The 13,719-nt window shown below is 39.0% G+C and overlaps 1 protein-coding gene across 1 annotated transcript in view; it reads right to left on the bottom strand.

Annotated features, from left to right (window-relative positions):
* Positions 1-9,143: 9,143 nt before the first annotated feature.
* pttg1ip2.L (PTTG1IP family member 2 L homeolog) overlaps positions 9,144-13,719 on the bottom strand; it is a gene marked incomplete at its 5' end in the record, with an annotated part of 31,078 nt that continues 26,502 nt past the window's right edge. The window contains 1 exon segment of the mRNA NM_001095779.1: positions 9,144-11,118. Within this exon segment, the coding sequence (NP_001089248.1) occupies positions 11,069-11,118 (50 nt within the window). The 3' untranslated portion in view covers positions 9,144-11,068.

Here is a 13,719-nt window from a genome sequence, read left to right as displayed (position 1 = left end):
GTGCCACCTAGCTGTGTGAGCTTTTTCACATTCCGTGTCCAGAAACATCACCTGAGTGACGTAGTGTGATTTCTGCCCTTTACAGCACAAAACGCAGCGCTGTGTCAACAATGGATTTTTCAGATACATTTTTGCCCTTGATCCCCCTCTGGCATGCCACTGTCCAGGTCGTTGCACCCTTTAAACAACTTTAAAATCATTTTTCTGGCCAGAAATGTCTTTTCTAGCTTTTAAAATTCGCCTTCCCATTGAAGTCTATGGGGTTCGCGACGTTCGCGAACTATTCGCATGTTTTGTCGCAAGTTCGCGAATATGTTCGCGAACATTTTTTTCCGCCGTTCGCTACATCCCTAGCCCAGACCACACTGAGCATGTGCACAGTCTTAGTCTTGCAAAGATGTTTAACAAAGTTACAAGATGGAGCCAACTTAAAGCATAAATCATTTGTTTGATTAGGCTTGTGGTGCAGTAAGTTCATGTTTATATTTAGTATACAAAATACAGCATTTCTAGCCTTATTCTATTTTAGACTTTACATGCCCTTTAAAGAGAAGAGCTGTTGATAATTCTCATAGGCCTCATGCACAGCTTTATATGCTGCTATAGTGTTTGCATATAAAACGAATACAAGTGGATAAGAGAATTCATACTATGACACTGGGAGTGCTGCAACTAATACACTCCTAGTAAAGGTGCTGCATTTGAAAGACAAGTGAATGGATACCCCTGAATGGACAATGATTTAGAAGGATTCTATTTCTCCTGCAGGCAACCACTAGCTACTGATCTGCCATATACAGTAGCATTGCTGACCAAGAGGCGCTTCATCTTTAAGTTAACTTTTAGTATGTCATTGAATGGCTAATTCTAAGTCAATTTTCAGCCGGACTTTTTTTTCCCTCATTTATAGTTTTTGAATTATTTGTGTTCTTCTTTCCAGTCACTGCCCCCATCTAAAACAACAAAAGCTCTGCATTCTCCAGCCACTTTCATCACAAGGTGCCAGGATAGTCCCTAAAAAAGAAAAGCAGGAGGTGTTGGGTGCCAAGGATTCTTGTGAACTATCTGAATGTCTCATCATGCAAACAGTCAGTCAGTCTGGTGTGCACATAGCAATGCAGTTATCAGGGGAATTCCCTGGTTCTATAATGGCAGCTCACAACATGACTGGAAAACTGAGACTGACATCCCTCCATTAGTGCCTCACTACCTCCTTAATGGAGCTGAAGATTACCTGCACTTAATTGCTAGTTACAGTTCCTTATACTGTACATACTGTCTAAACCGCTAACTGATCTCTAGCTGACAGATACCTTGGTAGAGTGCATAATAAGCAGCTCCCAGGGAGACCCCAACTTCATGCTGCATCCATCTCTTGCAGAAGAGCCCCAGGCTGCTCTTATTTCTTGATCACCCTCTTATAATTTATGTACAGGTATCTCATTAGTTAGGGTCCAAAGCAAACTGGTAGTGTTCAGTGGTGTAACTAGAGTGCGCCAGGCCCCCTGCAATAAAACCTTCAGAGGGGCCTCAGATCCCCATCCTCCCACCCATGTACCGCCTCCGCCTCCCCATGACCCACCCTGTCTCTGCCCATGTTCCGCCCAGACTCTGCCCACATCCCGCCTTACTTGCGCCCCTTTCCTCGCCGGTAAGAGAGCGGCTGGGGGAGGAAGAGGTTTTTTTATTAGCTGTATAGGAAGCAAACCCTAAAGTCCAGGCCCCCCTGTTCCCTGAGCCCCCCTGCGACTGCTGGGTCTGCTTCCTCTATAGTTACACCACTAGTAGACAAGAACAAGGGACTCACTTGTTCAGGACCTGGAGGAAGCAGTGGTGTAACTAGATATTACTGGGCCCCACAGCAAATCATTTTGCAAGCCACCAAAATGTCTAGATGTTGCATTGTTTTATCAATATTTATTATATTATATATGAATACACTATATACTGTATAGCGCCTCATGGCTCTCCTATACCTGGGCCCCCTGCAGCCACAGCCAGGGTCTGCTTCCTCTGCAGTTATGCCTCCAGGAGGAAGCTACTCCAGTGAAATGTACATCAGTCTGTGACCCAAGTAACGGTATATTGAGGGTGTCGGCAGGATAGTGGTGACTGTAAGGGACACGCCATGGAATGGCAAGTATATGACATCTGAACGTATATGAAGTTTAAAGTCTAGCATCATCCCTGTGGAGAAATTAGTCTGACAGTTGGGGAGCGAGGAATGTGAGATTGTCATCTAATCGTTATACCCATTGACTGAATACTGTGGTTAAAAGAAAACTATACCCCGTTCAATGTAGGTCTCTATAAAAAAATATTGCATAAAGAGAGATATAGAAGGGCGATTTGTACTATCTATATTACGTTCTGTTTAGTTTATTTAATATGCCACTTAATATGATATAAACTATCTGTTGGTGAAGGATAGTTCTGGGGGTAAAGTTGTCCTTTAAGCATGTCACAAAGGATATGTAACTTGTTTGCTATTTAGGCACACAGTGGAGATTTCTCTCGCCCCTCGGTGTGCATAAGGGAATTGCACTTTCTTGATAATATTATGTGAAGTTTGGAGAGAGATAATTGGGCTTGAGTGGAAAATATTAAGAATTTAATCACACTTTGAGGTGTGACTTTTAGCACCTTTAATATGTACAATTACATTTAAATTTTTTTCTCCAGAATCAAATGAGTGCGCTGCTTAACCAATAATTATCAACATTTCTTTACCTGTAGTAATTGTTGTGGGGGATTTTCCAAATCGTACTGGTCCCGTTTTAACTTTTCACACATACTGTTGAACTGTAACTCACCACTTACAGGAATTGTAAAAGGAATTTAATACTATAATAAAGGCATAGAGGAGGAGTCTTTAGAACTCCTGAAGAGCGCTGAGAGCAAATTGTCGGTATCATTACACAAGAGCTCACAGTTTCTTATTATTATTAACATGTATTTATATAGCGCCAACATATTTCGCAACGCTAGTTTAAAAGTGGATTAACGTGTTTTCTGATACAGAGTAAATCTAACTTTTGCCGGTTACATCAACGGTACATTTTAGTTAAGGGAGGGTGGGGGACTGTTTATTATATTTATACTTTTTATATATTATATATGTTTTCTATTTTGCTGTTTCGATCATTACTAAATAAAGGGACTTCAAGCCAGTTTAGATAACTGGTTAGATACATTTCTGGTATTAGTGTGCCGAATAATACACTACTTTTCTATTTTTTTACTATATTGATATATTGGGTGTGGAGCACCCCCATTTATTTTTAATTATTGTGGACCTGGGATTGTACCTGTGCCAACCATGTGCTCTTTATAGCCATAGGCAGAAGCAATTTACCAGGCACCTCACGGTCCAGTAAGCAGGACCGTGCCGTGCCGACAGGGCGCCCTAGGCACCCGCAACTGTGAGTGTGCACACGCCAAAAGAAGACAAGGCAGAGTAACGAAGGGGAAGGGCAGGGGAGGGTGTGACGAAGGGAGGGAAGTGCTAGAGAGGAGGGGAGGAGGGTGAAAGCAGCAGCGGAACAAGTCACCTAGGGGTAGGCAGAAAACTTTTGAATAGGTACCTGCCCAGTGCCCCCACATCTTTGCGCCCTAGGAAGGTGCCTCTTCTGCCTACCCCTAGTTCTGGCCCTGCCAGTTAGTAAATCAGTGGCTGAAATGCCATGATCAGAAGCCAGAAGAAAATACATTCAATGTGCATAGACCTTGTAAGCAGCAAGGTCACTTAACATGAAATTGAACTGATAATGGTTTTTAAGAGTTGGGAAATAAGCAAGCAGTTCAGCAACCCTATATGACCCTGCTGAAAGTCATCTGTGCACATTTGTACACTCAGCATTCCTACAAGCACACGTTTCCCTCTTTGGTAGATGAATTTGCTTTTGGAAATCCCCATTACAAAGCCTATAAGTGAACACTGTTTGTATCAATCAACAGCATAGCAAAACTGAGGCTGGGTTATTCCTGGTCGAGCCTTTGTTCCTAGTCATCAGTTACCCAAATGTGTCACGTGACTAGGAAAGGACAACACAACTGACCTCCCCATACACCCAAGGGATTAAGAGTAAAGGCATGGTGAAATATGATAAGAGGGAAAAGCCCTGGCAGATTGGAATAAACTGACACCACTCTTTCAGCATTGCATCTATAACCTGATTCAGAGCAATAGCTTAGTATGGATTGTAGAAGAATACTGCTTTTTATTCACTATACACAGTAAGGGTATACTATACAATCTGCATCAACTAGCAGTTAGGCAGGTTAAAATAGAGTTCAATGGTTGAACTTGATGGACGTGTGTCTTTTTTCAACCTAACTTACTATGTTACTATCTTAATTATATAAATAAAACACAACAGACCCGAATTTGGGGAGAGAAAATGGCCGCATCTTTATTTGCCTTTTTTTTTTAATACAACATAACAATAACATATTTACCAATAACTTAAACAGCTTCTGCCATTCCTAGCCAGCCTTCAATTATTAAAAACGACAAAAGGCCTAATTTCATCGCTAATTATGTAGCCCCTCCAAGCTGGGTCAGCATTCGAACCAAAATTTAATTATAATTCCTTCCAGCTTTTTTTTTAAAATTAATATATTAACATAAATCCATATTCACTGGTGGGATGCGAATCTGGACGTCATGGAGATGCCACAAAGTCAGCTCCAATGGACTGAAGGTAAATCCCAAGGGACCCCAGTTTATATAACCCGCTGGAGACCCCACCTGACCCTTTGCCCACCAATCTGCCCAACAACACCTCTGTCCAATCCCCAAAGAATATCAAAAATTCGTGAAAAAAACTCACTAGCACTAAGAGGAAACCTGACAACTGCTATAACCCCTGGTGTGCCAGTAACCTTCCCATGACTTATCAAAGTCTAAATGACTTTTCAAGTATCAGTAAGCTGAAATCTGTCTAAACTGTTCTCATGTTGTCTGTTGCAGTTTTCCTTTTGACTCAAATTGTAGCCCTGTATAACAATGGGGAAGTAGTGTGTTCCTTATTCACAGCAGGCAGTGTATAATATAAACGAAAGGGACTCATCATTGTTCACAATAAAACACTTTTTACTATTCAATAAAAACGATGGAGGTATATTTATCAAAGAGTGAAGTTAGAGATCACCAGAGTCCACTAGTGTGAAATTGTGCCACTCTCCATTCATTTCTATTTGATTTTTACAGGCATATTTATCAAAGGATGAACATTCACTTTCACCCATTGATAAATACTCTTTTAAAAATCCCATAGAAATTAATGGAAAGTGGTGGAATATTACACTAGTGGACTGTGGTGATCTCTAACTTCAATCTTTGATAAATAAACCCCGATTTGTGATATTTGGTAAAGTACTGTGGTTCTGGAAAAAAAAGTTTTACTCTAGTGAACTTTTATTTTTTGGATTTTTTCATGCTTCCATTTCTTTGTACTTGTATTTCTGCTTGCTTTCCTTTCAAACTGCAATGCTTTCTTGCTTTTTGGCAGGGATTCTAGAGATAGTGTGAGTGATGGGGAACTTAGATTGTATGCTCCTCTGTGGAAGGCCAATAGTTTTCGATTTGTCATAAAAAGCAAGTAAATTTGTTTGGCACAATCTATTCGTCACAAAACCATGCTGATTCCTATTTACAATGCGTTTCTCTAGAACATAGGGGCAAATTCACTAAGATGCGAAGTTGCGCCAGGCGCAACTTCGCCGCACTTCGCCAGGCGTAGTTTCGCCAGGGCTCCGCAAATTCACTAAAACCCGAAGTTGCGCACAGGGGTAGCGTAAGGTTGCGAAGTTGCGCTAGCGTTGTTTCGCTATATAAAGCGAAGTTACGTTAGCGAAGGCTAATTTGCATACGGCGCGAAATTCAAATTTCAATGGAGGAATACGTATCAGCACTACAAATGCCTAGAAAACCTTCAAATCAGCAAATAAAAATTTTATTTTGCCCTACACATGTGCCCACTGTCTAGGTAAGTTGCCATGAGTCAGGAGATGTAGGGGGGAGGAAGGGGAGCCCCAAAAATTTTTCGATCTTTTTCAGCCTATCAGCCATCATGTAGAAAACACGCCAGCGTTTTTTTGGGACTTAGAAAAAAAATTTACTTTTTTTTAAACAATCCCTATCTACTCTATTGCGCTTCGCCAGGTCTGAGGTGGCGAAGGAAGTCTAGCGTAAAAGGTAGCGTTCAGTACACTGCGCAAGTTAGTGAATTTGCGTAGTTTCGTCGCTAGCGAAACTTCGCCTGGCGTAAGGTTGCGAAGTAACACTAGCGAAACTACGCCAGCGTTCGTTAGTGAATTTGCGCAGTAGCGAAAATGCCAAACGCTAGCGAATAAACGCTAGCGTTCGGCGCTTCGCGGCTTAGTGAATTTGCCCCATAGTCTTGAATGTCATCCCATAAATTTTCAAATAACTTGCCCACCACAGATGTTAAACCTACAGGTCTATAACTGGCAGCTTACCTCCAGCCCTTTGGTACCATACCAAATAAAAACAAGACTGAGAAAGTTAGAAAAAGTGACCCAGCTAGAAGGAAGTATGTGAGTGTATTCCATCAAGACACAGGCCTTGTTCACATTACAATTGTGTAAACATTTAAGCACAATATCCTGTGTGAGCCACTGTGTATGAGCCACTATAGATTGGGTGCAAAAACAGACTCCTTTTCAAATGTATTTATTAATAGAGCCACACTTTGTATGTGTCATCTTTTTAATAGTGCTATATATATATAAAAATTATTTGGGATTAGTCTTTCCATGTGACGCATTAGTTCCTCATTTTCTAATTTTGCCTTCTTGCTTGCTGCTTAGAAAACAGGCCACAATATTTACTGTATATGCACTAAAAGAAGTGTCTTCTATGTATGCATCGCCGTGTAGTTTTTAAAAGTTTTCTTGTTCTTGCTTATTAACGTCCTTAAATCTGATTTAAGCCCACAGCGTGGTCCTCAATGCTATTACATTTCTTTCTTGAGGGCATGCATTGCAGACAGTAATGAATCTGTTTTTATTCAATGTAGCCAATATGAAGGGTGGAACTGATTAATAGAATTTAAGTTAGATAACCTACAAACACTGATTATTTTTATATGTAAATCAGAACATTGCCCTAAAGGATGGAAATGTGCTGGTGTCAGAAAATTACATTTATTATCCAAACGTCCTACTTATAAGTTTTAAACCTGTTCCTAATGCTCTGCATTAGTCCTCATTGCTTTTAAATCACATTGGCTGCTTTTAGCATTACTTTATTCAGAACATGACAGTTTTTATAGAGAGGAAGTGCCAGATATGAGTTATATAAATGCATTAAGCTAGCAATGTTACTACTGTACTTTGATGAACAAACCTCCATCATCTACACAAAGATATATGGCAAATGGCTGCAGTTCTTTATTTTTCAACTCTTCATACACTCTGCTATGGTTTGGAGTATTGTTTGTCAAAAGCAGCCACATAAATATCTCTGCACACTGCATATTACCTTGAATACATTCTCAATCTAAAATATAGAATGTTTCATGGGCTCCGACTGGTGTTTGTTTCCTGCCTCGGGGGACAGAACCATTTCAATAACTGTATTAGGATGAGAATGGATGGGGAACAAGCCTGGCAATCTGAGCAACACTTTCTGAGATGCAGCTTTTATATCCGAGTAAAATATAGTGTATGTGATTTAGGAGTTATTTAGAATCCCCTCACCCCAGAAATATTCTGGAAAGTTCTGTATTGGATATAAGCCAAACCCGAACTGACAAAGGGGATACCTGGGAGCCTGGGGAACTATGGTGGCCACCCACTCTGGACAAAAGTACCCTGTGTGGTATAAAGTAACCAATTCAAGCCAATTGGGGGAGGAGGTTGTACCTAAAAACAATTGCACTCCCAAGTGATTTTACATTTTCTTGTTCTTTAAAGGGCATGTAAAGTCTAAAATAGAATAAGGCTAGAAATGCTGTATTTTGTATACTAAATATAAACATGAACTTACTGCACCACAAGCCTAATCAAACAAATGATTTACGCTTTTAAATTTGGCTACAGGGGGTCACCATTTTGTAACTTTGTTAAACATCTTTGCAAGACTAAGACTGTGCACATGCTCAGTGTGGTCTGGACTGCTTAGAGATCGTCATAAACAAAGCTGCTTGAGTTCTGCATGGCTGGGAAGTAAGGCGGGGGGCTCCCCCTGCTGTTCATAAGTATGATTGTTTCCCTGCTCAGCAGTTAGGGACCGTCTTACAATTCCTATCCACAGCAGTCAATGAAGGGAGAATCACTGCATACAGTCAGGTTTCTTATAAAAACGGTACACATTTTTTAATTAAAGTATATTGGAGATTGGTTTCTTTTTCATTAAAGAAAGTAAAAATGGGATTTTATTTTTTTGCCTTTACATGCCCTTTAAGGCATGATATTAAAGGGGTGGTTCAATTTCAAGTTATCTTTTAGTATGTTATAGAATGGCCAATGGCTAATGTTAAACAACTTTTCAACTGACCCTAATTTTTTGTATACTTTTTTTTTATTATTTGCCTACTTCTTCACTATTTCCAGCTTTCAAATGGGGGTCACTGACCCCATCTAAGAAAAACTTATGCTCTTTAAGGCTACACATTACTAGTTTTGTCACAAAGAACTGCTGACTTTTGTCAGTAGCCCTAATGTCTGACTGCAGTCCATTTCTATTCACGGGAGAGTGTTGTTGGAAGGCTCCAGCAGGCATTCTGTGTGCTAGTGCTTCTGGTGTGGACTGTGTATATAAAGCAGGAAGGAACCACTTTCAAAAAAAGATTATAATTACAGGCCATTGCAGGACAAGCGGTAACCAAAGGGAAACTTTAACCAATAAAATGGATACTAGCACAACAAGGCTATTACAAGCAGGATAAACGTGAAGTATTTATTAGATGCAAGCGATACATTGGTATCCATTTATTGGTTACAGATTGGAGGGTGCCAATCCCTCATGAGACACCGAGCGGAACACCAGTTCAAAAGGCTAGGGAGTGCTGGTGACTATTATTTATGGGTTCTTGCCATAAAAAGAACAGACATTTCTAAAATCATTAATGCAAAAGTGCTGACCTTGCAAAAGAGGGAAATATAAAACAACGGGAAAAGAAAAAAGTGTTTAATTAAGAAAAGTGCTCATTATACATATACACATATATTTGTAGGTGGCAAACAAAATCATTTGTGACAGACTGAAAATGACGCACTGCTATTTCTACAGGATCCCAGTCGCAAACACTCCTAGAACCTAAAATGAAATGTTTCAATTGAAAATGTACCTTATTAATACATATCATTTATTGACCTTGGTATTTCACCATAGACAGTGGAAGACATTTACTAGTCCCAACCAAGATAACACTCTGAAAAGTAAAAATATTACAGATGCATCGAATCCACTATTTTAGGATTTGGCCCGAATCCCCATTCCTTTGTGAAAGATTCCCTGAATAAGAACTCAATGCAAATTAGGGAAATAAGGGGAGAGGAAAAAAACAAAAAAACAAACGTTTTTTTACTTATTTATTGGTGTGATGAAAAGTCACGTGATTTTTTGGATTTGGCCGAATCCTGCTGAAATAGGCTGAATTCCAAATCGAATCCTGGATTCGGTGCATCCGTAAATGAGATGGGCATCTTTGCCAACACTTAGGGGGTTATTTATCAAAATCTGAAAATATCTCATTTATTTCTGAAATATACTCTGGCCAAATCCACACGGGTTATTTCCCCTTATTTATCAATACATTTTCCCGAAAATTTCCTGTGCAGGAAAAAACTTGAAAAACTCATGAAAAATTTGGATTGTACGAAACCCAGCACAGATCTTTGGGACTGCTCCTATTGACTTGTATACAACCTCGGCAGGTCTAAGATGCCGGATTTTCGGATTCTGACTTTTTCCATCCTCGGGGTATAATAAATCACAAAAAATTTAATTTTTTTTTTGACTAAATATTTACATTTTATAGTTAAAAAAAACCATGAATTTTTCGCAATTGGACTTTAATAAATAACCCCCTAACTCTCAACTCAAGGATCTTTCTTTGGCTGTGGAGCTGACAGATACATGCCCCCCTGTAATGTACTTGCCTCAGACAAAGCATTTTGCAAAAACATCAGGATAATAACTCCTGTTTCTAGTACACGGCACATAAAGCCCTATGGAAATGCCTTGAGGAAAGCAACATTGCAGCCCTACGGTTAATATGGAGGAAAGGGATTTCTCTGACCTATACAATATTTACGCTTCTTTTTGAAAGTAAAACACATGCAAAACAAGTGATATTTAGAAACAAGCTACATTTCTTCGCTTTCTGCATTGTACAAAAACATAGAGAGAACAAGCAATACAATAAAAATGTAACTTACTTCTCCATGCAGCAAATCTTCACATTTTCCTCAACTTATAGAATATTCCGATTCTCTCAAAAAATAAATGTAAATCTTTTGCTGATGGTTCTAAACGAGCGAGCAGTCATGCGATATCGACTAGGCAAGCTAATGGGAGCCGGAAACTAACCAGCTGGATTTGCAGATCCCTAAACTCTTTTTTTCCGCCATGATTTCATATTGTCATTAAAAGAAAATGCAGTGTATAACTAATCACAAAACGGCATACTGATGATAGTGCAAGCATTTGCATATGACCAGTCCCCACAGAAAGTGCAAAATAACAAGACAATGCTGTTTAATACATTGAGACTGCAATAAGGTCTATATGGATTCTTCTCTAAAAACATGGAATGTCTCAGGCTTCAGCTGCACAGCATTGATAAGAAGGAAGGAAACAAGTAAAACCCCATTCCCCTGGTGCCGGCTGAGTGATGTCTCCTCAGTGAGCTTACTCTAATGATCACTTACTCTAAAACAATCTTAGTAAAAGGTGCACATTCACGGCATTGTACTAATGTTTGCATTAGGATATCCTTAAACATGGCAGGGAAAGTGAAAGCCTAAGATGGGCACCATCGACTGCAATTTGAAATCACTCGTATGATTCTCTTGCTTGCAGCGTTCCCGATTCCGTTCACTCGTTTTCATATCGGCTGTAGGGATGATCCATGTCTTGTAGGAGGCCTAAAAAAAGACAAGAAGCCTTACATTGTAAATCATTGCCTTTGCAAAAAACATGCTAGATTTTATAGTACTATTATATGGGAATCCATTATCCAGAAAGCCAAAAACACAGCACTACCATTTCCCATAGAGCCCTATTTCAGTATAGTGTTAAAACAAGTACAGGTATGGGACCTGTTATCCAGAATGCTCGGAACCTGGGGCTTTCTGGATAACGGATCTTTCCGTAAATTGGATCTTCATACCAAAGTCTACTAGAAAATCATGTAAACATTAAATAAACCCAATAGGCTGGTTTTGGTTCCAATAAGGACTAATTTCTTAGTCGGGATCAAGTACAAGCTACTGTTTTATTACTACAGAGAAAAAGGAAATAGTTTTTTTTAAAAAAATTTGGATTATTTGGAAAAAAAAAGTCTATGGGAATCCATTATCCAGAAAGCCACTACCATTTCCCATAGAGCCCTATTTCAGTATAGTGTTAAAACAAGTACAGGTATGGGACCTGTTATCCAGAATGCTCGGAACCTGGGGCTTTCTGGATAACGGATCTTTCCGTAAATTGGATCTTCATACCAAAGTCTACTAGAAAATCATGTAAACATTAAATAAACCCAATAGGCTGGTTTTGGTTCCAATAAGGACTAATTTCTTAGTCGGGATCAAGTACAAGCTACTGTTTTATTACTACAGAGAAAAAGGAAATAGTTTTTTTTTAAAAATTTGGATTATTTGGAAAAAAAAGTCTATGGGAATCCATTATCCAGAAAGCCACTACCATTTCCCATAGAGCCCTATTTCAGTATAGTGTTAAAACAAGTACAGGTATGGGACCCGTTATCCAGAATGCTCGGAACCTGGGGCTTTCTGGATAATGGATCTTTCCGTAAATTGGATCTTCATACCAAAGTCTACTAGAAAATCATGTAAACATTAAATAAACCCAATAGGCTGGTTTTGCTTCCAATAAGGACTAATTTCTTAGTTGGGATCAAGTACAACCTACTGTTTTATTACTACAGAGAAAAAGGAAATAGTTTTTTTTAGAAAAATTTGGATTATTTGGAAAAAAAAAAGAGTCTATGGGAGACGGCCTTCCCGTAATTCGGAGATCTCTGGACAATAGGTTTCCTGATAACGGATCCCATACCTGTATTATTAGAAGCACACATTTTTGATGCATTAACATATTCTGCAGGGCTGTACATGGATGTATACATACACATTATATCTGTATACTGTAGGCAGGGTCCCTTTCCATTGTTCTATACACCTCTCAAAATAGAAGTACCTTTTCCACTGTTTTCATTTAAAATGTCACCAAAAGTCATTGCCATTATATACTGGTATATCCAACCAAGTCTTTATTGTCTTCTTTTTAATAGCAAAGCAGTAGGTATGGGATCAGTTATCTGGAAACCCGCCATCCAGAAAGCTCCAAATTACGGAAAGGCTATCTCCCATAGACTGTATTTTATCCAAATTAATCCAATTATTTCCTTTTTCTCTGTAATCATCAAAAGTACCCCAACTATGATATAATTAATCCTATTGGAAGGCTATTGGGTTTATTTACAAGATTCTCTAGTAGACAAGATATGAAGGTCCCAAGCATTCTGGATAACAGGTCTCATACCAGTACCACTTGATCTAAATTAAGACAGAACTATTGGAATTAAAACAATATGATTGGGTTTAATTAATGTTTAAATGATTTCTAGTAGACTTTAGGCATGACGTCTACAAGTTATCCAGAAAGCACCAAGTCCTGAGCATTCAAATTCAAATCAAATTCTGGATAACAGGTCCTATACCTGTACCATATACTTGGTCTAAATTAGATTCCTTTGCAGTAACTGAGGGAGCAGTAGGTACTAACAGGAAAAATGCAAAAACTATTTAGCGAGATACTGTTACTGGTATTAGAAATAAGTCTATGTGTAAGTCCCATTTATTAAGAATTGTGGTTAAATGTGTGCAGTGATCTATGGACGTGGTGTGATTATTTTGATCAGTGCAAGAAATTAACCTTTTCAAAATGCAAAATATTATGGAAAATAGTTTTCATAGGAGAAAATAGTACTACGTGATGCAGTGCGGATAGCCTGGATTTAAAAGGGAAGGTGTAATGGCCTTTAGAGAGCACTCACCAAAATAACTAATGGCATTGTAAGATTGCTTTGCCCCCTGGGACCCAGAGGTGACCGTATGAAGTGACCATACAGTAATTCTTTATCTTGAGTCATCTCAAATATTTCCAAAAGAAGGTCAAGGTTGTGTTTTCCAGTCACTAAACAGTAATCATCAAAAACAAACACTAAAACACAACCGAACTGGATAAGAAATAATTCTGTAGGAGGTAAAACAGACGGTATTAGATGCTTTAAGCTTTCATTTAAAAAAGCCAGACCTTTCTCTGGCAGTGAACCCAGGCTGCAGATCTTATTTTCCTAGGTGTCTGGAGATTATCCTCTCCACGTATAAGAATGCCTTATCAAATCCTTAATCAAAAGTAAATGCCAAGGGCACCGACACTGTTTTCTCGGTCTACAACATCTTATATACACACCACACACACACAGATATTTCCTTCACTGTTAT

This window comes from Xenopus laevis, chromosome 6L, assembly GCF_017654675.1.
Source record: "Xenopus laevis strain J_2021 chromosome 6L, Xenopus_laevis_v10.1, whole genome shotgun sequence".
NCBI classification, from domain to species: domain Eukaryota; kingdom Metazoa; phylum Chordata; class Amphibia; order Anura; family Pipidae; genus Xenopus; species Xenopus laevis.
Note: the sequence above shows the minus strand (reverse complement) of the source record. Positions and strands in the feature narration are given on the sequence as shown.